Raw genomic sequence first — 26,419 nt, 5'->3', positions numbered from 1 at the left:
AGTCATATTAATGGACTAAAAGTGACAAATCCAAACCCCAGTGAGGGAAACAAAACAGTGTCATGGCTTCATGGAAATTTCCTAAAATCCAGCACCTCGTTTGCTTTTTAGCTGTACATCACATGCCGAATTAATGGGAAAAGGAAATCACAATATTTACATCTGTTTAAAGATACCACTCCATATAAAAGGGAATGCGAAGGTACAACTCCAAAGAGACTAATAAAGACACACACAAATATTTAGTTTAGAACTGCTTATACTCTATTCAATTACAGGCAGTACAAAGGCATGATTTCTTTCTTGCTTTTTCTGCAATAGCTAATAGGATAACTTCTCCCAGTTGTCACTTGGAACAATGTGTATTCATATCTTAACGCACTCAACATCTAAGTGAGTCCACATCCATAAACATAGGAATTCACACATTCTAAGATGGCTCTGCTATTTGCAGTCATAATGTCACATAGTAAAGGTAGCTCGGTGACAGCAAATAGTGCTACTGTGATATCTTCCCCAAGCCACCAGAAAGAGATGCAGTCAGTGTGTCTCAGCCTTCTGCTGAAAGGCAACCAGCACCAGCAGAGGGAAAGCATGGACACTTATCTTCTGGAGTCTGTCCTTCCAGAAGAACTTTAAGCTCAGAAAGCAGATGCAACACCAGCTGCAGCATCCATTGGAAAGCAACGCTGAATGTTTTATTGGTGGTAAAGCCTGGAGGTGCCTGAAAAAAATACTGGGTACAAAATGCCAAACCAACACAACAATAACAGCTTCCTCTGTCACCAGGAATAAAGAGATCACTGTTTTCCTAGAAGCTGGCTGAACGAAGGGGGTGTTTACAATGAAGTCACCTGCACTGGAAGCCACAGCAGGAGACAACGCCTGGCAGCTTTCTGCAGAGCTGAACACTGATCCCGGAGAGTTATTCTGTGATGCTTTGACCTGTTTACCCTTGCCAGTGGGGGGAAGGAAAGTCACAATGACAAATTGCTATCCATGCCAAGAGAGCTTTCTTCCTTTTCCTGACAAGGCTTCCTCAACAATGAATGGCAGCTTCCTCGGATAGTCACACAACAAAAATGTGATTTACTACTTCATATAGCTGAACCTCTACCAGATAAGTCACCACCCTGCACTAGAAGGCTTAACTTCACAGGCAATGAGGTGACTGTTCTCTGAACAGATACGGCCTTGTAAATCTATCTGCAAGTGGCAGAGATATATTTTTCACCTAAAGCCCAGATGGCAAAAGAGCCTCTTTGGCATATGGGAAAATAGGCACTAGGTTAGTCTGCAGTGAAGAACAGTCCTACACTGGCAGGGAGGACTGAATGACTTCATTTGTCTTCCCATCTAGTCTTAATGGAAGGAATTCCCTAAATTAAGTGTAGGTTTGCTTTTCCTTGAGTTCTGCAGCACCTGTGGGTGAGGGTAGCAATTGGCTACCATCTAACAATATAGATGCAGATTATACAGAAACACAGTTTTTCTTTAGTCACTTTCCATTCTATCTTTGCCAGAAACACCGAGATACATGCTTTCACCTTCAGCGACTTCATGCCACCGAGTTAAAACAGGAGGTCCAAACACCTAGTTCCATTTCCATTCATTGTTTCACAGTAACAGCACAGAACTCAGTCACCAACTCTTTTGGCTCACTGAATTTTCAACATTTCTGTCCTCCTTTTTCTTCAAAAACTATTTTTTTCCACTCTGCTCTGTTCAAATCTGCATCTAAGTCATGTCATTAATTATGCATCCACTCGAAAGATACTCTTCAAAGCCAAACAACACAGTTTGCATATTCCACTTGTGCAGAACAAGTGATACAGGTCAGATCCAGGCTCCACTTCTTCAGTTATGTCAAAATTCATTAGAGAGAAGATGGCATTACCTGAAACTCAAGACCCTGTACTGCAAGTTTATTCTCTGTCATGACCACCTAAAGCTAAGAGTAAACTACAACCAGCATTCAATACCACTCCTATTAAGTCTGAAAATGATTTATCAGTCTGGAAGGTTGTCTGTATTTTAAAGTTTGCTATTTTGCCTTTTGTCCAACCTATCAGTCATCTTCTTACTGCAAAAGTCACTGTATTCACAGTCTCAAGTACCTTCCTTAACAAATAGCATACAGAAGGTTTCCTGGAGGACAGCTACAGATTTTCAACCACAGCAAGGTCCCAACCTCTAAACAGTGTGTTACTGGTTCCACAGTACTTGGCATTAACACTTTTCGGTTTAATTCAATCTATTACAAATGTTTCCGTGATCATTTAGGGCAGGATTCTTAAAATGTCCATGCATCACCAGCAAGTGCTTCCAGAGCACTCGGCCTTGACCAAACTTGTTCTTTGAAGGCATGGCAAAGCATTCCGGTTTTCTGCAGAGACTCCTGGCAGCAGAACTCAAAAGCCTCCAGATGCAACAAGAGAGCTGAGCAAATTCATCAGTGCTGACGAAAGAGCCATCAACTTTCCTGTCAGCAGCTTTCTGCTTCTACATTCACTTCACCAGAACAGCTTAGGTAGAGAAGTATTTGTCCAGTCTACATGTGTACCTACAGAGAACGAATTTTCCCCTCAATTACCTGCTGAACCAGTGATCTGGCTTCCTTTGATACATGGTCTGGTATACTCAAAGAAGTGTGAGTGTTTATTCCTGATGGATGGCACTCAATCAGGCTCTGCAGAGAGAAAGAAAGAAAAATCCAAGTAGGCAGATCAGTTTATTAATCAAGCAATTATAGTGTTGGATTATCTCCTAATACACATGCAAATCAACACGCACAGTTAAAATCTCAGTGCTTTCTAGCACAAAGTACTGATGCTGGGAGGAATGGCTGCAGGCACTGAGGCCCCTGGAGATACAGCTTTAGAACACTCACCTTAGTGCTTGTGCTCTATTGCTCAGACTTGAAGAGTCTGGGAATTTGGTGGACTTTGCTTCCTTCATGCAGACCTGTCAACTAATCGCCTGTTTGATTTGGCTGAGCACTCTCTGTCTCAAAATACTGAACTAATGTGTAACAGCAACACATGGCTTATACGTTGTCCCAGGAAATAATACTGAAATTAAGGCAAACTTTTACAAATGTACAGCCAGAATGCTTGGGAGCTCAGATTTCACTGCAGTTAAGAGGGCAGCATGGTTTTGGTTATTGTTTCAGCCCTGAACAGCTTTATCGAGCTGTTCTCCTGAAGCCTGAGCATGTTTCATTGCTCTGGTCCCATGCAGACCAAACCAACTGAGGGTACTCTGGTCTGCAAAGCACAACTGAGAAAGACACGCAAGAAAACCACAACTGGGCACACCAGTTGTGAGAAACTACTGGCCAAGAGGTCAGTTTTATCGAGCCAGTTGCCCCCAGTCCTACCTTCCCAGTGAGGAGCTCGAAAAGAATTGCACCCAGACTCCACCAGTCACAAGCTTCCGTCTCCTCTAGGATAGCACCAACCTCTAAACACAAGACATTTCGATTAATATTAAAAGGGTCAGGTACACCTTCAAAATTAACATATATTTACAAGGTGACTGTTTAATGCTGACAGAACATATACTAAATACCACAGAGCTTTCATTATGCCTGCAGTTTAGTTAGCCCTTTAGCCACCCACAGTTTGCACTGTTCAAACGCAGCAATGCTATCTATTTTGTGCATACTTTGCTTTTCCCATGCATACACAGGTGTTTTCAAGACTTATGGGCACTACAGTTAGGATTTTTCTATACTGGACTAAAACTGGACAGTGACAGACAGCAAAGCAAAATACATTTAGACAATTTACCCTGGCCAGAAGAGCTGAACTGACCAGAGTGGCCTGAAGCATCCCTAGGTGCAGCACAAGGGAGGTTATAGTAGCCTACTGCATGTTTTAGAGGGCAGGATTTGCCTCATGGCTAACCCATGCCCTTTGTTGGGATCACCATAGGAGGCTTTTCACAATAGCCTCTCTTGTCTGTTGGGAAACAGATGGAGATGCTAAATCTACTTCACATGGCCTAACCACAGCCAGCAACTGCCTATTGCTACAGCTCAGCCCAAATGGTACCTAGGTACAAATAGTTGTTGTTCTTAGCATCCAGCCAGCACCAACACTCTTACTGCTGTCCAAGAGACAGCGGAGATGTGAGATGGGAGTTAGAGTCCCTTGCCATGCACATTCACACATTCAATAGCATGATGCATGCAGAAAACTTGGCCTTCCCTGACTCAGGCTTTAAACTACAAAAACCATGAAATACAAACACACCACGCTGTCTGCTCTAAAACAGGCAGGAAAACAGATTGCAGCGAAGATGAGATCTTCATTTAGACTGTCAAAAAAATGCAGAAGCTGCACTAAAATAGCTTTGGTGGCAAAAGCCACACCAGCTTCCCAGCAGAGGACAACAATTAGCATATAGTTACATAGTGCTTGCCATGAAAAGCACTGTAGCATGTGTAAAAAAAATCTTGCTCATCATTTTATGGAGCTTTGCATGAGCATGGCCAAGGAGAACTACAAGTAAGTCAGAGGCCAGGGTCAGGGAAAGGAAGGCAGTAGCCCCAGCCCTTCCCAGATTCAGGGATGGAGCATGGGAATGCACAAGGGGATCCCCCCCGCCTTGGGCATATAAACTGCAAGACACTCAGCACCTCTAGGACTAGGCTGAGGTTGCTGCTACAAGAGTAACAAGGAAGGATGGCTCGTTGTTTCTTTAGGTAGGACATCCCTCACGTTGAGAAGTTTATTACAGTTAATGGTGTTTGAATGACCAATACATCACCATAAGGGTGTCACACACTGGAATTTATTCCATCCCTTACAGATTAATGCTTCTATCAGCATGGAGAAACTTCTACAAAGATCTAATGGCAGCCACGTGAGGAACTGTAGCAGCATAATTACATGCATTTTTAAATGGCTTTAAGATCTCAGCCAAGCACCCAAATGAAGCTGAAATTAGGGTAAATTGAGAGAGTTTGTGTAAAAATCAAAAACTGTTCTTGCAATTTCATTTTACATCCCTTCACAAACCTTTGAGGTTAACTGTCCTGTAATAAAGGAGAAGCAAAACTAAACCAAACTCGGGCCTTAACACATGAACCAGCTGCCGAAAGGTTTTCACATCACCTCTCAGTGAAACATCCTGACTGGAAAGGGCTTTCCAGTCCAACTGGGACTTCCTAGAGCTGTATGCTCCAATAATGTACACTCAAAACCAAGGTAACACCAATGGAAAGTGAAATCTAAACCCACATACTTTAGGCTTCTTTAGAGCACAGTTTTCCTTCCCATGTGGTTTTTACCCCGTGGATAATCCAGACCAAAAGCGCTTTCGTCCAAACAAATAATGGGGTTTATTTTTAAATTAAATTCCACACTTATTCCAGAATAAGTTCCTACACTGCCATTAATGTCCCCACACTGACACATCTTACATTTTAGAATAATGCCACAAATGAGATAATCCATTCTTCCCCATAGACATTCAGTGGGAATGGGCCTCTGGAGTTACAGCCAAATATAGGACAATATTCTAAAGGTGAGAACCGTATCATTCTGAGCACAGGGGAAAGAAATACTACCAAAAAAAAAATATTCATTTCTGAGTTTTGGAATTATTTCCTTTTGTGTAGGCAATCATGGATGCTGATCCAGTTCTCTGAAGCAACCAAGTTACGCTGCCTTCTTTCACAAAACCACACGCAGTTACTGACATAACCTCACTTCACTGATGAGGAAAATGGACAAAGAGCCAAAAAAGTAAACTGGAGTCCACTTTTCCAGCATCCAAGCTCAGATTTTCAACTGTAAGAACACTTTCAATACATGCCAAGTCAAAAGAAATGTCATTGAGAAATCATCTCTCTTAAAGAGAGCAGTGCTGAACTCCTTCATCCACTTTTGACCATGACCAAAATGACACAAGTATGATAAATTCAGAACAGTCAAATAACACAGATTTCTCCCTGGGCTGAAGGGCTCTGGCTGGGTCTTCATGCACCCATCAGGTACCGCATGTCAAGTCATCTGAACCAACGCAGAACAGAAAATGGTTTCCTCAGCTAAGGGAAACATCTGAGCATCCTTTTTTACATAAACTAAATTTTAGCTCAGCTTTTCTCCTGTTCTAGAGTTTCCTTAGTTCAGATTAAGACACCTTAAAGAAAACCCCAAAATCATTGTGAATACTGCAAATAAATGTGTTGTTTACATTTCCTTACTTCAAACAGGTCACAATACGCTGATCACAGTAAGTCCAGTATATCACATCAATGTTACTGCATTTTATCTTGACTACACATCATGGGGAAATTCAGAAACTATAGATTATGAAGTGCTTTCAAGTGATACAGAGTAGCTAGCTAATGTAATGTACCACACAGGGCATATGCTCTTTTTAAAGCTTTAATATTGCAATAAATCTGAACTACAATATCTGCCTTCACTAAAAAAACATTTTCATCTCAATCCATCAGCAAAGTAATTTAGACTATAAATGCAAGCAAGCCATAAGCTTAAGTGAATAACACGGGGATATTTGTGCCAATTCTTTACTTCATGAACCTTGAAATCAAGGACCTTATCCCCATTTGTACAAACATAAACGTGCACACACGGGTGGTGTTTCTAGGACTAGCAGTAGGATATTTGCAGGAAAAAAAATCATATTATTCTGCAGTAAAAAAATCCTTTCAAATAAAAAAGTAGGGTGAAAAAAATACTCAGCAGCTCTTCCTATTTCTTCACTGCAACTTCAGAGGGAGAGCTTTCTTCCTTCTCCCTTCCCGATGCCTGTACGACATCTAGCACCGAGTAGAACATGTCAACAGCAATGCTAAATTCCTGCACAGAAGCAATCTGAACAGCAGCTGAAGGGAAGGAGATTTGTAAAAGGCTATCAGGTTCAGCTAGAGACAGATGGTACAGGTAAACACCTTCCCTACCCAGCACCATCCTCCCTCCAGAGCAGCTGGTCTCAACTGAAAGGCCATTTCTTTATGGTTTCCATACTTACCTCAATATTTGCATTATACACGGTGATACCTTACTTCCTGATAAGGGATATGTTGCTGACAACGCTCTGTATTTTTAAACAGAAGTGCCAGTTCTGAAGTAAAAAAGCAGAACTTCGCTTCTCTTGAACACGCACCCTCGATAAAGTCATTAACCCTAACAGCAAGGCTGATTTTCTCATTCTGTCTACAGCACTGTAACCTGAAATATACTGTTCATGCTGAAGGATTTTAAAAGCTTTTATTACAACACCTCAAACATTTCCTCCTAAATACAGGTCCTCCAGGGCCCACAATAGGGCCTCCCAACCAGCATTCACAAACACTAGCTTAACACAAAAGAAGCTCAGATTAAGGGTAAACTCGGACATTCACAGTCAACTCAGGCCAGATGGGTTGCAAATCACCAAGAACAAAAAACTCCGAAGAACAAAAAGACCGATAGCTTTGCAGGATAAACTATAACATCCAAAAAAACCACCCCACATCAGAAGCCAGCTCACAAGAAAACAGGCTCTAGGTGGAAGTGCTGCTCCTCCAAACACCTAACAGGAAAGGTTTTGCACTGAAGTGGTTTGCCTGAGTTAAGAAGGGAACATTTGACTCTTGACGAGTTGATATGAATTCTAAAACCTGAGGAGCCCTTTCCCCTTACCCCATGTTTCAAGCAGAAACAGGTACCTTCTAGAATCATTCTGCACTGCTAAGAAAACAAGGAGACCCATCTGAACTACTCTCAGCCACCAGAAACCATTCAGGAGGAAATGGACTTGTCGAACATCCTGCAAACATCAGACACAATGTTCTCCCCTTCTGTGGCCATTAAGATAAACAGCATTGCATGAAAAACCATTAGAGTCGCTTCAGAAATTCTATTTACCTTACACTCGTTTGATTTTAAAAGCTTACTATTTTATCATATTTTAATATCGATATATGTAAAGAAGCATTTGCAGAGAACCAAGTAAAATGAGTCCAAGCTAATTTACTCTAGGCAGATTCAGTCAGCCAAGATATCGTAAGATGCAGTGACTAAATAACACATCACACAAGCAATCTGGCCAAAATGCTTTAGCAATTCATAAACCACAGTATTGAACCATCTATAGTTAAGTAAAAAAAGAAGTTCATCATGGTCTTTAAACAATAAAGTAGTGAGGCAAGTCCAATGAACATCTGCTAAGATCAAATGGAGTATGAAAATAGGAAGTTTCATCTTAAAGGTATTCAAAACATATGAGCATTTATGTTCCTCTTTGGAAGAAATTTCCTCATGCCACTAAGAGAAGAAAAACTAACAGGGGGAATTTGTTCTTTCTTCCTTTTAGCAACCCAAGATGGAATTAAAACTTCTTCTAAAATGTGTAGGTGACAAAAGAGACAAAGAAACCTTTTACTGCTCTGTTATCAAAACAAAGCAAACACGAATTAACCTTTTGGTTAGCTCCATTTATGTTCAAAAGGCACCTTCTACACTATCTTCAACTTTTAGCCCCATCTGTAATAATAATTAAAAGAAATAAATCCATAAAGAAAAGCCAACCACATCACACGGGTAAACGACAGCTCCTTCCAGAGGTATTAACTAACCACAAGAACATGTACTTCACCTGAAACACGTGTACTTATAACAAGCCTGAGCTCCAACCCGCATCAGATTCTGCTCAGAACACACCCAATTCTCTCCCCAGACATAATGCTTTCAATTACCTACTCCAGGTCGATGGCATCTCCCTGTTTTGGGAGAGTCAGTTGCCACCGTTTTCTGCAGGACACCCGTGTGTGTTTGGAGAGCTGCAGCACTCCAAATGCCCGCTGTAAAGCTGTTACTCGAAGCTCCACAACAATCAGTACTTTTCCTGCAGCTCCAGACCTTTCCTCGTTATTCACAACAACCAGATATTTTTCATGTTAATGTTTAGTCCTGTTTCCTACTGCCAGGGCTTTTCAAATCAAGCTAGCCCATCCTGCTGTCTTTGCTGCTCAATGCTCATTCACCTGCCCTGTTTGTTCCTTTCCTTTTTAGGATTACCCTGAGACATTCATGTCACACACACAAAGCTAGGACAGAGGCAGAGAGAAAATCTAGTTAGTCCAGTCTTACACTATAACCAGGAGACCAGCCCTCCCCTCGACACCTCGCAGGGTCAATGGCACTTTAATCTACCACAGTTATTTCGCTTCTTAAACAATCTACTCAAATTAAATTACTATAATACAGAACAGCAGATTTAATGAGTGCCTGCAAGCTCCTACTGAAAAAACACATACACAAATAATATGCAGATTTTCCAGCATCAAATATCTATTTGGTAAACACAGGCAAACCATTTTTTCCTTATTCAGTAAATAAAAATTATAGCATACAGGCTAATAATAGCAACCTAGCAATTTTTAGTTTCATGCCATATGTTTTAGGTTATCAGCTGCACTTTGCATCTGTATTTTCAATTGTCTAAGAGCAGAAGTGACATCTTCATTTGGGAGTACAAAAATCAGGTTGCACATTGAAACAGTTTGTTGGGTGGTGGTTTTGTTTTGGAACAAAATCCTCTACCCACAAAGCCTTCTTTTAACGTAGGCTTTGCATTCTGTACAATTAGTAGCAGGTTAAATAAAACTAAATATACCATGTATTTATGTGCAGGCTTCTGTGAAGGCTACTTTGTGTAAATAAGGCTTGATTACAGCGCACAGCTTATGAAAGCATCAGAATAATACGATGCATTACTGATGGCCAGTTTCCTACTTACATTTTCTACGAAGCTAAGCTCCCTTTGGCTTTACGATCTCAACAAGCACATCTCCAGTTTTTAGCGAACACAGTCTGGTGACAACTCATTGTTTGGAGAAGAAAGCAAGCAAGAAAGACTCCAGAGGCTGCCCAGTTCTGAAATCCCATCCTCTGAAAACAGTACAGGGATGCGACAGAATGCATCCCTGCTGCTGGAACGAGAACTCGGTGAGTGTAAATAGAACATCTCATTCGCACGGCATATTTGCACAAGATGTTAGACCAGAAAGCTGCTTCTACAACATGACACCTCACTGGTTAGATGGAAAAAGAACCTAAAGGATTTCTCTTTATGAGTAAATGCTCAACTTCATGTTTTACTTGAAGACAGACCTGACTAGGCTGTAGACAATTTTATCCCTCTCACAGGCATTAAGCATGCCATGAAGGGACTTCTTAACAAAGTTAACTATTTGATTTTAAACCCCCTGACTATTGAGAACAGAATACAATCATTACTCCCTTTAAAAGGTAACAACTCTTTATATTTAAGATCACAAAGTTGGCAAAACCGACACTTCAATAACAGAAGGTGATCATTTGCATTTCAAAATTCATCTATCTTGCTTTTCCCTCAATTAGACCAAAACATGTCGATTCGCGGGTTTGTGTGTGTGTGTTTGTTTCTTTTTTAAACTTATTTATAGAGCAGAATAATGGCCCCCCTGCTAGGCTGGCATTTGCTCAAGTTTCTGTCCCTGTAAATTGAATCTGTTACTGGAATTTTCCCCCCTTCAGAATACCAAGGCACGTTAACCAAGAGATAAAGAGATAGGTTGCTGATACTATCAGCCACCAGGCAGGTGGATAATGCGAGGGAATTTCTGTTAGTTTTTGTGGGGTTTTTTTGGACAAATAGGTGATAAGAGTTCTCAGGGGGCATGGAGAGCAAAGGGCTGTTTAAACAGAAGTGAATCATTCTCATCTGATCTGCTAATAACTTTGTGTTCAGACATCAGCTGCTCAGCACTCTTTCAAATACTCAGCAAACAAAATTGCTACAAAGAGGAGGAAAGTTAAAGAAATAAACCACACAAACCTCACATTAGTCACCTGAACTGTATTCACGCAGCAGAAATTCACAGTTACAAGTGCTTAATTCTTCTTTAAAAGCAAATAGGTTATTCTTGGCCAAACCCCCCCCCCCACAGTTTTACTTGAAGTGGTGTTGAGTTTATAGGGGATGATTTATAATCCATCATTTCCCTTGTGGGTTAGAGAAACAACATTTGACTTATCATAGGTGAACAGCAAAGATTTAGTTTGGCCATTAATCAAAGTATAGCACAGGCGCTACTTTTAAGCATCTGCAGATAGCTTTGTTGTTGCAGTAGTTGATTCAGCATGAAGTTTATGTTTAATTGAGCAGAACTATGCAGGAGTAAAGAGGGTTCTCCAGCTTTACCAGCAGCTTCAACAGCACTATAACACACCAGGACTCAGAGCTTGTGTGAGTACAACTGTCGATATGCAAATCGTTACAAATAAAGCACATCTTCCGTCTCCAGTTCTTAGATGAAGTTAGGCAAATTAGAGCCAGCAAGTGCAACAGCAAAATCCATTAATGGTACAATGCCATCTGCTGTCTGTAGTGGAAAAGTGCCACCTCCTGCCACAGATATCGCCCTGCTTTTAATTTATGCACGATATAAAATGACAATAGCTATTTCATACAAAATTAATTACATTGCTAGCAGGGAACGGTATGTAGCTTTTTAAACTATCTCTTCCCTCATCTTTTTGACACTTCTCCATTTATGATGTTTGCATTTGTGCCATTATTTTATATATACACACCGAATAATCTCTTTTCTACACATGCAGTCCCATTGCTTCTCCGCTTCTCACACGATACCAAGCATTGAGCAAGCCCTTGCTCTTCACCACGGTGAGGATCTGATCACTGTTTCTGTTCCAATGCTACCTCATTTTGCATTAATACAAGGTTACAACCTGGGGTTCTAAAAGCCTCAAGTACAAAATCCTACATGCTGCAAGCAAGCTCCACGTAGGTGGACCTCTATTCTCCCCTGGGTGTGAAAAGCTTCAACATTAATACGTTACTATCCCTACACCCCTCCAGGAATTAGATTCAGACACATACATTGTAGAATTCAGATTCCATGTTTACATGTAGCCAATAAAGCAACTTAATATTTAAATACGTCCTGAGGCACTTCACTGCTAAGCACTGTATAACTTGTGCTGTAAAGAATTAACACCTGAAACCTTACCAATTAAAAAGGTCAAATTGTTTCAAATACATCTTTACAACATTCACGTAATTCAGCAAGTTTCCTCCCTGTTTTAAATCGAGCACCTCCTGCAATCTGTTTAAATTTCACACTCATCCTCCTTTTTTCTGCCTCCCAAATTTGCTCCTCAAAAATCGATGCAGAAAAAGAACTGCATCCCAAGACTCATCATCTGTTCCCAGTCTCAAACACCAGCTAAGCATCTTCCCTTTCTTACATACTCTTAACAAGTGCACGTAAATAACAAAACATTGCAACCACATAAAATGTACATTACTACGCCTAAATCCTGTTCTATCCCAAACTCTGGTAAAAACACACACCAGCTATGCACAAAGACAACATTTTACAAGCCAAGTTTCACTGCATCCTTCAGTTAGGAGGGAAAAGGAGAGGGAAAGCTCAGCACCTGAGGTAGGGCAACACAGCACACAATACTGGAAACACCAGGAAAACTCAAAGCAAGGTAAAGACTCACTTTGAGTCACTTTATTTTGTCACTGTGTTGTATTATAAGATATCTGATGAAGTTTTGTAAAGATTACTTGTTCACCTCTACAAAACTATAACCCACTTGCCCCTTTCTCTTAATGCACTGAACTGAAGCATAAGTATCATTTCAAACTCCTTATTCCAAGCAGCAGCTTGAGAAGCAACGCTATCAGGATAATGGGGACACATAGGTTTCCAGGGACATGGTACACTCCTTAAAACGAAAAATGATCATCCAAATAAGGGTTTTTTTCTGTAACACCAGAAAGCAGAAAGTCCACTGACATGATTATATTTTTAATACTAAACAGAAGTTCTAGAGGAAGATTTACCATGAGGAGTGGCACTATAAAGCTACTTTGGACTCCATCACACATTGTCATTGAAGGTACAGGTATTAAATCACTGCTCACAGTAGAATGACACTTGGCTCCAAAATACATTTTATATTGCTAAATTACACCAAGTATTAACTCTCCCATGCAAAAATGAGCATGAAATAGCTCTACTAAAAGTACACTTTGCAGAGATAACAAAGAAATATGAAAGATAAGAACCCCAGAGCAGTATCAATGCAGTCATCTTGCATATATCTAATATTTGCATCTGCAAATCTTAATCTTGCAGCTCACCAGTGACAGCCACACAAAGCCAAGTGCAGCTCGGGACAGGACAGGGAGAGAAGGCAACTTAAGCAAGAAGAGCCCGGATGGATACCGCATCCATACTGTGAGGTGGAAATAAGGATGGTGCAGAAAACTCTCTTCTTGCATTTGGGGACTTCTAAATATTATTTCAATTGCTCCCTATGCATTTAATTACTGCGGGAGTTGGCTGGTTGGGGTTTAAGGGGCAAAAAAAGCCTCTCTTTGGATCCTCATTAAAAGACAGAAAAATTAAGCTTTGACTTTCCCAGCTCATTAATGATGACAGGGTGGGAGAAGGCTGCACTTCCATCTTTGCTACTATTCAACTAGGGAGCACTGTGTTCAAGGCTGGGTTAGGGAGGCAGGAAAACACCACTTTCTAACAGGACATCATGTATGTTGGCAACCAGGACACATCTCTATCTAGCCACCACAAGAATTACTGGGATTCCCTGATTTTCTTGTTCTTGAATTAAAGTGGGGTGAGGGTGGAACACAAGAGCTGCGTTTGCTTTGACAGGTAAAAAGAATTGTTTTCGGTAATACCTGCCCTTTTGACTGGCACCTGAAAATACTTTATTTACTATTTATCTCAAGAGCATTCAAATTCTCTATTGAGATCCTACCACTTTTATTCACAGAGAACAGTTTCTTAAAGTGTTTCAGTAGCAGGACTAAGTCACAAAATAAACACCTGATGCCACACTCAGTTCAGAACTTCCATTGCCAATAACTTGGATTCTGACCTCTCCTGAGCCCATCTGGAGACTCTGAGCTTGAGGACTCCTTGCATGCCAAGCTCAGAGTGCTCAGCAGAAAGGGTATGTTGGCAGCCCAAATTCAGAAGAAAGAAGAGAAACTGAAAAATAGCCACACAGTACTCATTTTAACTCAAAGAGTAGGGGGGTTAAGCTAGCTATGAAATTACTTATAGCTTTATATTTAAAAAAACACCTGATTTTTGGCTTTCACTGTCATTTGATCACTCCATTAGCAGAACATAAATTGGAAAAAGGAAAAGAGGGAAGGCTCGTTTTCAAGTGCCATCCTTGCCATAAAAAACCCAAGAGATATTGATTTTATCACACTCCTGATTGATGAAATAAAAAGCTCTCTAAACTATCTTAAAGCCCACTGTAGCTCATGAGAAATGTCAGAGGCGTCTCTGAGCATAGTAAGGTGTTTTCAAACTGCTATGTTGGGGTTTTTACCCCATGTTCTTTCCATGTATTTGCATTTTTAAGACGCTTGGTATCATCTTTTCAGTCTACCCTTTCCCTTCTCTGCTCTTTTCAGTCATCGAGATGTACGCACATGTAGCGAATGAGAGCAAGCAAACAAAACATTCCTTAAATTTGCTTAAACAAGACATTCAGTACAATTACTCTTTATGGCAATGATCTAACAAACACCACCACAGTTCAACAATAAAGCAGTTATGAGCCCTCCAGCTTTTCAAGACATTCAGGCAACAAAAACTCAGATATTGAATGATCTCGAGCTCTATGCTATAGAGGCTCTGTGAGAAAATGAAAGCTGCTCATCTACTTTCCAAGCGAAACATTGTAGGTGATTGCTCTAACCTGGGGCACAGTACATTCTCTCTATGGCATCGTTGTCACAGGAATCTTCAACCTCCCTCCACCTGCTAAAATACGTTAGCTGAATGTGTCCTAAAAACAAAACGACAGGAGAAATCAAAACATTTTTCCCTTCCATTTTCTGCAGAAGTGAACTGTAATTACTCCTTTTGTAGCTAAAAACAGTATCATTAAGAATAATGGCATCATTAAGTACTAGAAGCTATTACTGGGGGTGAATTTGCTGCACTGATAATGAAGCTCTAGACAGGAAATGAAGATACTAATTACAAGATAAAACGCCTACTCAGTTAATTGGAAGCAACAGCGAATAAAAAGAAATGCATTTGCAAAAGTTCCTGACCTCTATCATTCAATAAGATGTTGTTTGGGTTCAAATCACGGCACACAATTCCTTCTCTATGTAAAGCATCAAGGGCTACAACCATTTCAGCTGCCCATCTTTGAATACAATCCTCTGGGATGTAAAACCTGGAGGTTATCGCTAATCTTTCATCGAGGTCCTGAAAAATCTGATGTATTTCCTTCTCCCCTGCTACTGATATTTTGTCTTCCCTCTTTGGTGCTGTCTTTTTACTCTCAGGTGCTGGTAACAAAGCTGTGTCTGCTTCCTCTTTCCCAAAGTCTTCGGTTTGATCTGAAAACAGCAACACTGCTTCATTTTTTAATATGTCTCCATCCAAGCTCACATCTTGAGCCCCAGAGAGCTGGTTGGAAACAAACGAACTTTCTTCCTCACATGTCACACTTATGGAGCAGGCTCCAAGCCCTAGAAACAGATCCCTATCTTCTGAACTACCTACATCTTGGTCAGATGTAAAGAGAGTCCCAAGAGCTCCCTGAGTGACACCATTCTGTCCATCTGCTTCCTTGCAGGAAGCATCACCCAGTTCTGGTGCCACATGATTTGGCTCTTGATCAAATGTTCTGCATGGCTCTGCAGAACTATTTAGCTGTAAGACATCAGGGGTTTCTAGTAACTTTACTTCCAACACATCCCTGTCAGTTTTTGTAAACTTTGTTGGCCTTGACACAGCTGCCTCTTCTGTTTCATCAGACAAACCAGGTAAGTTTATCAGGAGATCAGGCCTTCCTTCATCAGCGCTATTTACATCATCAAAAGCAGCATCCTTAAAGGAGATAACTGGCACAGAATCATTCGAACCCCTGCTTACAGTGTCATGAGCCTTTACACCCATTTTGCTTTCTAGGGCATCCAAGCTTCTGTCATGACCTGGGACAGAAAACAATGGCTTCAAGGGTTCTGATTTCAGGTTATAGAATTTTTCTCCAAAATCAAGCCCCAGGAGCTCACTCGTGCTATCTTTGCTGTCTATCCTGAAGAGTTCCATGGGGCTGTTCTTTGATTTAGTTAACGAGTCCAATATCCTAGTAGGGCTAGCTATTTCTGACTCACTATCCTCAATGAAAAGCTTTCGTTCCTGAGATGCAATCTGAGAGGTGAAACTGTCGCTGCCAATGACACTGTGTTTCGGTAAGCAACTTCTCTCTTTGGGATTTAGACCTTCGCTCTCCAGCTTCACCACTGGTTCCTCATTTAGAGAGCCAGAATCAATTTTTTCTTGCCCATATTCATTGCATAATGTTAAATAACTGGTAGTGCACTCTTCCTCTGAGCTGGATCCTGAGTCCATCCACTTGGAACTCTCTTGGCCATCTTCCTGGTTGCTGCTGTCATCCTGAGAGCTCGGCGTTAGGCTGCTCTTCAGTGGGACCACCTTTAGCACGCTCTCCCCACAGCTTTCTCTGGAATCAGTGCTGCTGCCAATTTCTTTAGGACTAGGTGTTGGCTGCTCCAGGTGAATTTTAGTTGCACTGGATGTTCTGGCTTGAGGAATTTCAAAGCTTTCCTCAGGACTTCTGTTTAAGAACTTACTGACATAAGACCACAGTTTTCCTCCTGCAAAAGAGGGAGAGGAGAGGAAATCTCTTAGTTTCACTCACAATAGGATCAGTTTCATTGGGGAACAGGAAAACAACTTCATTGTCGCAATACGCTGCATCCTTATGCCCACAGAGCACGTTGGATCCAGCACCTTAGGAGGAAGTACTTACAGGGACCACAACTTGCTTTTCAAGCAGATTTGTATTATTACATAAATATTTAAAGAGCTGCATCTGAGATGAAGCTGCCTTTTGTTCTTAACTCCAGTAAAGTCTCCTTTCAGAGTCTGCCTCAAGTTGCACGGGGGTCACTACTCTCCATCTGCTGTCTCAAAAGGAAGGAAAAACTCACGAAGATCAAATGGTTTAGTAAATGGCTTAGTGTCCATTGCCAGGTCTGCCTGTACTGAATACTCCTGTATCACAGCTTCAAGCTCCTGAGCGACATTAAGGGAGATGGATTAAAAACTAATCAGCAAGTTTGGTAAGAGGAAGGGAATTTCCTCATATTAGCAGGATGTTCTCTCTCTGAAGAGGTGGTTTTGCTAGTTAAGTATGGGTGTATTTCTCCTTTTAACTTCAGAACTCAAGCTTTTACACCTTGATGCACTACACAAGGATTTATCAGTATCAAAAGTTACACTGGCAAACCAGCTCCTTCACATCAAATACTCTAAAGCTACAGCTTCCAAAGCAATACTTGTATTTTAAAACTACAAAGTAGGACTCTCTCTGTTTCCACATATTGTACAAATAAAAAAGCTTACAGATTAAAAAGCATAATTTGCACAGAACAAATTGAGATGTTACTGCACACCCTGCACGTGCCAAAGAGTTCAGCCTAAAGCTAAGAAGCCACCCTTGACAAGCTATGGAAAAATGCAAAGTCAAGACATGTCCATTTAAAAGATTGTCCACAATTCCTGGAAAATGCAGGAGTTCTAATAAAATCTTTGTAAAAGAATAATAAAAACAAGTATCCACCCCACTGAGCATCTCTAAAATTTTGACTGATTTTCCTTTTTTTTTTTCCTTATGTGGACACAACAGTTTTGCATTTTTCCAAAATACAGCCTTTAATAATTATTTTTAGACACTCTCCATGTCAAGAAAATTCCCCTAAGAAGTACAATAAAAGTATTTTTCATTGCCTAAGAACAGGGTTTTGTATATTCTCAGGTATTTCAAGGCTCATTTATCAAAGGCACCAAAACCTTGATACTTAAAAAATGAATCTGAATAATTGAATGTGGGGTTTTCTTGCCCTCCATCCCCTTGGCTAAGACAAGACTGGGTTTTGAAAGGAGAAAAAAAACCCAAATTTTGCTGATTATGATGAAACCACGTATATTAAAAATAAGAGGGAATTCTAAGAGACCAAGGGCCCTGGCCCTGCCAGAAGAGCCCAAGGAGCAGGACCTTGCTTCTGTGAGAAGCAGTGAGTCTATGCAGACTCAACCCAGGGCTTCTTGCCTTGAATACAACACGTTACACAGCCCTACAGCAGCGCAAAGGCAAAGCTGGGGCATTGTGGTGCCTTCTGATCCCTGCAGCTTGCACACGAGTTCAGAATTGCTGGGTTTCAGCTGATCTGGTAAAAGTAAAAGCTGTTCATTCCACAATTACCAACAATTCTTTTTCTAATATTACATATGTACAATTATTCATGCTTTTGCTATAGAATGGCAAGGATAGAAAACAACAGCAAAGAGAATGAGGAAGAGCAACAATATATGTGTTTTTATAGATCTGTGAAAGATTTTCTTCTCTTTTCCACACTTTGTCTGTGACCAACTGATTTTCTTAAAGTAAGTGAACTGAAAGTTTTATTCAATTAGATTAGTTTTAATAAACACTATAATTACTTTAAGCAAACAGCAAACTGGGCAAAAACAACTTTGCCCAGTTTATTAACTGGGCATTGAATTCTTCAGGCTCTTTCCAAACAGTAAAATCTCATTTGACAACCATAAACTACTGCGTTTCATAAAACACGGTCTTCTCCATCCCACCTGCATTATATTAATTAGTACAAGTAGATGCTAAATAATTCCATATTCATATTACCAGTGGTTATTATTTGTGCTTCACAAATGTCTTGTGAAGACACAAATCTTGGGTTTCAAAGGGATGTTCAGAGAACATGACCCACATAACTGCAGCTTTGGGCAGGGCCTGGCACAGCAGCACCTCAGCCTCCAGGTACAGCTTTAATGCAAATATTAGCATTACCACTTCCTCAGATGCAAACAGTAAGAAAACATCTTTCTGATGGAAAGCTGGGTTGAGCTTTGATTCAGGGATGCAGAAAGCTCAAAGCCTTACTTCTGTGATCTATTGCCACATTTTCTTCCTGTCATTACTGGTGTGCTTTTATATGTGACACCTGAACGGCTGTCGCTGACCTGAATGTTTCATACCCCATATTAAGGTAAGAAGTGGATGGGCTGCCTGTCAGTATCAAAAGTCCAAGAATTATCCTTGCACAACTTAGCTTTTCACTTATCAAGAGGTCAAGCTGCTCTCAGGACAACTTCTGCCTTTTGCTCCCTCCACCTCACGGCATCCAAGATTTCATGCAACCTCCACTACTGTACTTAAGAACGTCTTAGTGTAGCTTAAGAAAGAAGATTCATGCAACCTCCACTAGTGTACTTAAGAATGTCTTAGTGTAGCTTAAGAAAGAAGACAACCCAAGAAGGATTAAGGAATGAAAACAGATGTGTTGAGATCAGTCCTTCAAAACCCCATAGAAAAATGACTGGAAGAGTCAAGGGGCTCTGTGTTTTAGTATGTTCGATGTTTCCAGCCAACCTAAAATTTGCAAGAGACAAAATCTCTGTATCCTTCCAGTATTCAGGCATTCACCCCTGACACCTCTGAAAACAGGCAGAATTTGCAACAGGGACTCATTTGCTCTGTGTAAATGTATCATCTTACCTTTCTATTAAAAGAAATTGCCTTTATAATCACTTGGACTTAAAAATCACAGTGGAAATGACAACTTCCTGCAGCTCCAATTCTGAGTGAAATGCAAGTAAAAGCAAACAAAAACATTACTGCATCCAAATCTGTTTACATACAAACATTTCAAGTCTGGCCTCCTGGTCAAGTAGAAATACGTAAATAAATGCTATTCAATAATTGTGTTCTATAGTGAAAAACAACGATTTCATTCCTTTCTGAAAATGTCCAATCCAGGGTCAAACAAGAGTGATATTTGTATCTGGGTATATAATTATGCCTTTATGAATGACATACTAATAATCTTTCCCCCTCTCCCCATGTGTTGTGTAAGATCAAGAAAACCCATTAGCAAGCCATGTTAATATAGTACCAGGAATCTGTAGAAAGTAAAATCACAGAAATCAAGCCACACAAGTAAGCTTCAGTCATTGTCAGATAGTCTTAACATACCAAATAACCATAAGAGCTACCGCTTTAAGCTAAACTTTATTAGTGTATAATATGACTTCAGAAGTACAGTATTAACTAAGTTATTTTCTTCGACCATGAACTACAGCCAACCTAGCTCACACTGCCTGGCTTGATTAGCACATGAAAACCACCAAGTTCTACATTCTTCTGCAGATATTCAGTGTAAAATTACTTACTAGAACTGCCTTCATCACATTTCCAGAGAAGAAGATGCAAAGACTTTATAGTGCATATCATAGGATAAAATGAAACCTAACAGATCAGCAAATTTAGTCTCCTAAACATGTTTTTGTTCTATCTGACAAGGAAAATTGATGACCTGTTGGCTTCTTCCTCAGCCAGTGCTCAGACACTTACTGTTGCAGTTTCACATCCTGAAAGGATGGCTGGCTAAGGAGACATATTCCAAAATAAATCAGCAACTTTTGCTAGCTTGGCCCATGAGTTGACTCTGAAGAACAATATACTCCAATTCCTGCAGAACTGGAATGCAGCTAAGAATGCAGTAACCACTGTGCTTAGGAAACTCCAAAGTCAAAGTGAACAATCCACGCTTCCCAATAACTGTGATTGGATAGGGAAGAAAAACAGAGTACTGAAAAACAACTACTTGAATTATTCTCCAAAACTGGGCCCAGCTCTCTACATCACTGCATAAGAATTTGTTTGTGCCCAGAAGCAGCAGTCATAAGTCATGCACCTCATGTGAATTAATATTCTTCCTTGCTGGAACAAGCACCACCTTATGGTTTTCTTAGAATCACTGTCCTCCTTTTCAATGAGGACATGGTCAACTTCATGATGTTACTATACAATGACTACACTAAATTATGCTTGTACAGTTTCTAGGCCAAAAGGGAACCAGACACACAGGCACTACCATGATACAAGAGCATTTCACAGCATCCCAATGGCAGCCACAGTGGGGTCACAGTGTGCACATGAACCCGAAGATCGTCTCCAACCAAATCTCTAACCTGACAGTAGTTACTAACACCAGAGTCTTACATACATGGCTGCTGGTGAATCTCTGCATCAAAGTTTGCTAGTTTAGGCAAAGCTCCCACTTCCCAATGCACATTGAGAAAAAGCCATAATTCCAAAGCAGCCTCCTGAAAAAGACGCTTGACAAGGACTGCATCACCTTTCCCATGTTTTCTGGTTGCTGTTGAAAACCTACAGCTAGTACCATCTCCTCCCCTAAGCACAAATGCCCAGCTCTGCAAGCCAGAACGCTAACATGGTGTTATCTCTCATTTCCTGCATGCAGCAAGCCTCTTCAGCATGAAGTTTCTTGAGTGCTCTCCAGATTGATAGGAACTCCAGCTTGTTCATGCTTAAAGAGATCTGACAGCTTCTAACAGCCACTTAAACTCTGATGTCCCGTGGAAGCCCCCAAGCCTATTTTTGAAGCAGCTGTTTCTAAAATTTCTGGGGTTAGTAGTGCCAAGAAGAAGTGAGGCCTTATTAACATCAGATTGGCTCTCTACCACACTGGAATTTGCCAAGTGTTTTCCAACAAAGCTATAAGATAACTTTATGGACTTCCATGCTTCTGTGACACTGCTGAAGCCTCCATCTATGGCCATGAGAAAAGTGTGTAAGAGAATTCAAGACCTTACTCACCCATTCTGAGCATGCAGTGGCATAGAATCACAGAATGGTTTGGGTTGGAAAGGACCTTAAGATCATGCAGTTCCAATCCCCTGCCACATGCAGGGATGTCTCACCCTAGAGCAGGTTGCTTCAAGCCATGTCCAGCCTGGCCTTGAACACTGCCAGGTATGGGGCAGCCACAGCTTCTCTGGGCACCCTGTGCCAGCGCCTCAGTACCCTCACAGGGAAGAGCTTCTGCCTTAGATCTAACCTGAACTTGCCCTGTTTCAGTTTGAACCCATCACCCCTTGTCCTATGACTGCAGTCCCTAATGCAGAGTACCCCTCCTGCATCCTTGTAGCCCCCTTCAGACACTGGAAGCTGCTCTGAGGTCTCCATGCAGCTTCTCTTCTCCAGGCTGAACAGCCCCAATATTCTCAGCCTGTCTCCATATGGGAGGTGCTGCAGCCCCTGAGCATCCTCGTGGCCTCCTCTGCACTTGTTCCAACAGTTCCATGTCCTTCTTATGCTGAGGACACCAGCACTGCACACAGTGCTGCAAATGGGGTCTCACAAGAGCAGAGCAGAGGGGCAGGATCACCTCCCTCGACCTGCTGGTCACACTGCTTTTGATGCGGCACAGCTCATGGGTGGTTTCAACCAACACTCCCAAGTCCTTCTTTGCAGGACTGCTCTGAATCTCTTCTCCGCCCAACCTGTAGCTGTGCCTGGGATTGCCCAACCCACATGTAGGACCTTGCTCTTGGCATGGTTAAACTTCATGAGGCTAGCACTGGCCACCTCTCAAGTGTGTCAAGGTCCCTCTGGATGGCATCCCTTCAATTAGCCTTACAATTATCCTTGCAATTTAAAGAATGAGTGCTACTAACAAAAGACTGATGTGATCAAGACCATCAGTGGGGTGAGCAAGACTAGACCCTGCACATAATACAGCATAACTTAAGCTCTATTTTTATTTATGCTTTATTCATATAGAGCTAGAAAATGAAGCCCTTCTCCTGAACCATTCCAGCATCAGTCTCCTGGGACAGGGTCAGGTGCACAGCTCATGCAGTTCTAGAAGGAACACAAAACTATTGCCCCAGTTATGGATCTGGGATCAGGCCCTATATCTGTAATACACTTGTTATATGCATTCTTGGGCAATTTACCACTTTGTACCCTAGCTATCCCCCTGTAGAACAGAATATATCACTCCTTTTCCTTTCCTTCTGCCTGTTAGGAACCCTGACAGCAAATTCATGAAAGCAGGGAACTACCCTTAAATAAATTAACCTTATTAATTCCCTTATCATCAGGGAAAAGTCCTTATAGCACATCATCATTTGTGAATGGCTTGCAAACAAGGATAGAGCTGAATCCGTTTCCAAACTGCCTTCTGTTTTATCAGAAAATGAGGGAAAACCCTATTCAGTTTGTAACTTACAGATGTAAGTGCCCAAGTCAAGTGCACCCTTGTATCATGTATTACCAACAACAGCCCTCACCTACATCAAAATCCCTTCTGGTTCTTGCAGCTCTCCTTCCCCAGCACAGTCCTGCATCCTCTCTGCACTGCTTCCCAGTTCTTCCCACAATCCCTACCCCCTATTCCGCTTCAGAGCTCTCCCTGTAGAAAGCATTCATATCATCACACTTCCTCTCTCAACCCCAGCTCAAAATAACCCATGTCCCTCCCATGTCTCCTCTTGCATGGCTTTGACCAACAGTGGGGAAGAAGACAGCAGGAGCTGCAGCTGCCTCCGAGTACATGCTTGCTGCCTGGACAGCCAAAATGAGGATGTTTGACAGACGCCACCTTTGCTGTTGGCAAAACAAAGCAGCGGCCTGAGGTGCTGCACAGAGCTGGTGTTGCACTAACCTGATTTAGAAGGCACTCACTAAATTAAAAATCCTTCTTCCATAGAACTCAAAACATGTTACAGCTGATGTTGGTAAGAGCAAGTCATTCAGGCGAAGCACATTTCACTGGATTTGTGACCATGATGGCTAGGAGAGAGTCGTTCCCTTTTAAGCACAACACTCCATCCATCCCAAATGTTAAGCTGAGGTTTCAGTTCTTAAATGAAAGAGCTCTCATCATGCAATGTCTCATTTTTTCTCACTATAGTCACAGTTATCACTTCCAGGAGATCACCTCTGTCACTGGTCACATTAAAGCCTTCCTTAAAACTTCAGTTCTCTCCATTTGACCACCACTCTGCCCAGATTCCACTACTTCTTCACCCAGTTTTCCATCTGTCCTGAGAAGGGATGCTCTTCCTGAAGAGCAAAACTGTAGGGCTTCAGAAACTGCAGAAATTAGGAATTATCATTTTATCCTGCCTCTTACCCTTTGACTATGCCAGTCTTAAGCAGTTTGTATCTGACATGGGTTGAGGGTGGGATTTTTGTTTGGTTTGGGGTTTGTTTGGGACTTCTTTAAACCTTATTTCTCTGAACAAAATGTACCACCTTATGTGGAGATTGCAGTTCAGGTGAGAGCCTCCAAGTTATTCTGCTGAATTACACACACCTCAAGGAAAGCAGCCCTGTACAGAGCAGCACTGTACACCCTCGAGATCACCATCAGGCAGTACTGCAATGTGAGGCTTTTCTTCATGCATCACTGGCCATAGCAAAATGAAGTCACACTTAGCAGGAACAGTCATTCATGTTGCAAAGTGAACTTTAACTGGCCTCATGTGACAAATTGTTCAGGAAAAAGCCAAAATCTAAGTTATTAGGGAAAAAAAAATATTCAATATAATAAAATTACCTTCTTTATCAGTTAGCTTAGTTCCTTCACAGCATCCATTCTGAGTTACTAACGTCTCCTAAAAAGAGAGCTATTAGCAGTTCCCAAATTTATATTCTGCACTCATTCTAAACAAGTACAGATAATTACATTTAGGGAATATTTAAATCCAGGTGTTAGACAAAAAAATCAAAATGCAATTATTTTGTGCCACCTGTTCCCTGTACATTTAACAGGAATTTTAGAAATGGTTTGAAGGCACAACTCCGTGGTTCTGCTTTGAACTCCCATGTGATGCTAGTAGCTATTTTCTTAGCAACCCAGACCAGAATAACTATGCAATATTAACCAATGGGCAAATGTTCATGTTTTTTAGGAGAGAGTTACTAAATTCTTGTGTAAATACTTGTCATTTTAACTATAAGATGCTGAAAAGATTTACTAGCCAAAGACTTTAGTTCTGAGAGATGACTGTATATAATGCAGATAGCTGTTGGAATCAAAGCACTCTGTCTCCTGTAGAAAATAAACAGTTGGAAGCTTTCAATATTGCTACAATTCAAGTAACCCATCAGGATTTGAGGCCATTTGAAAGAGGAATCAGACTCACTGCAGAACGAGGGGGAAACAGGGAGGGAGACAGAGGATGGGAGTGGGGTGTCTTACACGACATCTCCTAGGCACACTAAATATGTTTTAATTGGATGCACAAGAGATTAATTTGATAATGAAATGTTCCATTGATTAAAACTTAAACCTTTGACTCTTTCCAACAATATACTTAAACGAGAGACAAACCTTCTGCATGCTGTAACACGAGGAAGACAGACTCCTCAGAGATGATGTACTTGTGCAGACACACCATGTTGGGCACGCAGCGGGGGATGATGGTCGTTCTGCTCCTGCTGTACTCACTACTTTTCCTTAGACCCTGACAGAGAACAAAAAGGTCAGTTGTACCCTCAGTTGCCTTTGGAGCCTGCTGTGCTCTGTGTTTATCAACCAAACTAATCTATCCGAGTTACTCTGGGCTTCAGAGAAACCACTCATCTGCTGCTCTATGCCCCTCGGTCCCCCGAGGCTGTGCTGATGGCATCTGGCGCATTTCCAGAGAACAGAAGATGGCACAAAGCTGCCATTAAAATCAATTACATGGGTCAATGTTTTTATTAGAATCTCTCTCAAACTAAGTCATCAGGATGACACTCAGTTATTTCCCTGTGACCTTTCTTTAAAATTTGATTTTTGTGTGTGACCAAAAGACACTATTACCAAAAAATAAATCCAAGTTCTACAGACAAAAGAGTGCCTGAGCCTTACAGGTAACCCTCACGTTTCCATTGTAGCACCACAGCAAAAAGGAAAGGAAGGATTAGTCTCCTTGAGAGGTAATGATTTTTTTGGGAGGTAGCACAGAGATGAAGTTGCCAGAAGTGAAAAAATTGATGTGGGAGGAAGAAAGGGAGGGGAGAGAGAAAGAGGGGGGGAAAAATTATGTCAATAGTGTGACCTATTACAATATTGATAAACATAAGCAGTTAAATGGGAAATTCAATGTTACTCTATCTGCCAGCAGACAGAGTGTGCTTCTAATACACGATATTCACTAATAATCCCTTCTGAGGAACAAACAGGTTTTCCTGTACCCTGCACATACTTAAACAATTTCAAAGGCCAGATGCACAATGTTAAGGCAGGGCTGTAAGCCAGACCTGAAGTTACAAAACATTAATATCCAGTTACAGTGCTGTGTTTGGGACAGCAGCTTTTCAGCCCTTCTTCCCATCAGCAGTGGAATTCCTGTCAGGGGGAGCCTGAAATAATGGCCACAGTAACAATGCTCCTACTAAACTAATGCTCAGCATCACAGCTGCTCTGAGCATATTGCGATCTTGATCTGAGCACTTTCTGAAACACAAGAGTAAGG

General features: G+C 41.2%; 1 protein-coding gene across 11 annotated transcripts in view; it reads right to left on the bottom strand.

Annotated features, from left to right (window-relative positions):
- The window catches only part of RPS6KC1 (ribosomal protein S6 kinase C1), a 91,932-nt gene that overhangs the window by 3,202 nt on the left and 62,311 nt on the right, over positions 1-26,419 (bottom strand). For 10 of the 11 annotated variants that reach the window (XR_009724710.1, XM_061348367.1, XM_061348368.1 and 7 more), the window contains 5 exons: positions 25,291-25,423; positions 15,139-16,716; positions 14,778-14,867; positions 3,380-3,462; positions 2,594-2,689 (listed from right to left, as the gene is read on the bottom strand). Coding sequence is in view for 10 of the 11 variants with exons in the window: in XM_061348367.1 (XP_061204351.1) it covers positions 2,594-2,689; positions 3,380-3,462; positions 14,778-14,867; positions 15,139-16,716; positions 25,291-25,423 (1,980 nt within the window). In the remaining variant the exon portion in view is untranslated. The remainder of the gene's footprint in view (positions 1-2,593; positions 2,690-3,379; positions 3,463-14,777; positions 14,868-15,138; positions 16,717-25,290; positions 25,424-26,419) is intronic. The other variant, XM_061348371.1, reaches the window with a different exon arrangement.

Source organism: Neopsephotus bourkii, unplaced genomic scaffold, assembly GCF_033783945.1.
Source record: "Neopsephotus bourkii isolate Nb327-2 ecotype Australia unplaced genomic scaffold, CSIRO-AGI_Nbou_v1 NB_354, whole genome shotgun sequence".
NCBI classification, from domain to species: Eukaryota; Metazoa; Chordata; class Aves; order Psittaciformes; family Psittacidae; genus Neopsephotus; species Neopsephotus bourkii.
Note: the sequence above shows the minus strand (reverse complement) of the source record. Positions and strands in the feature narration are given on the sequence as shown.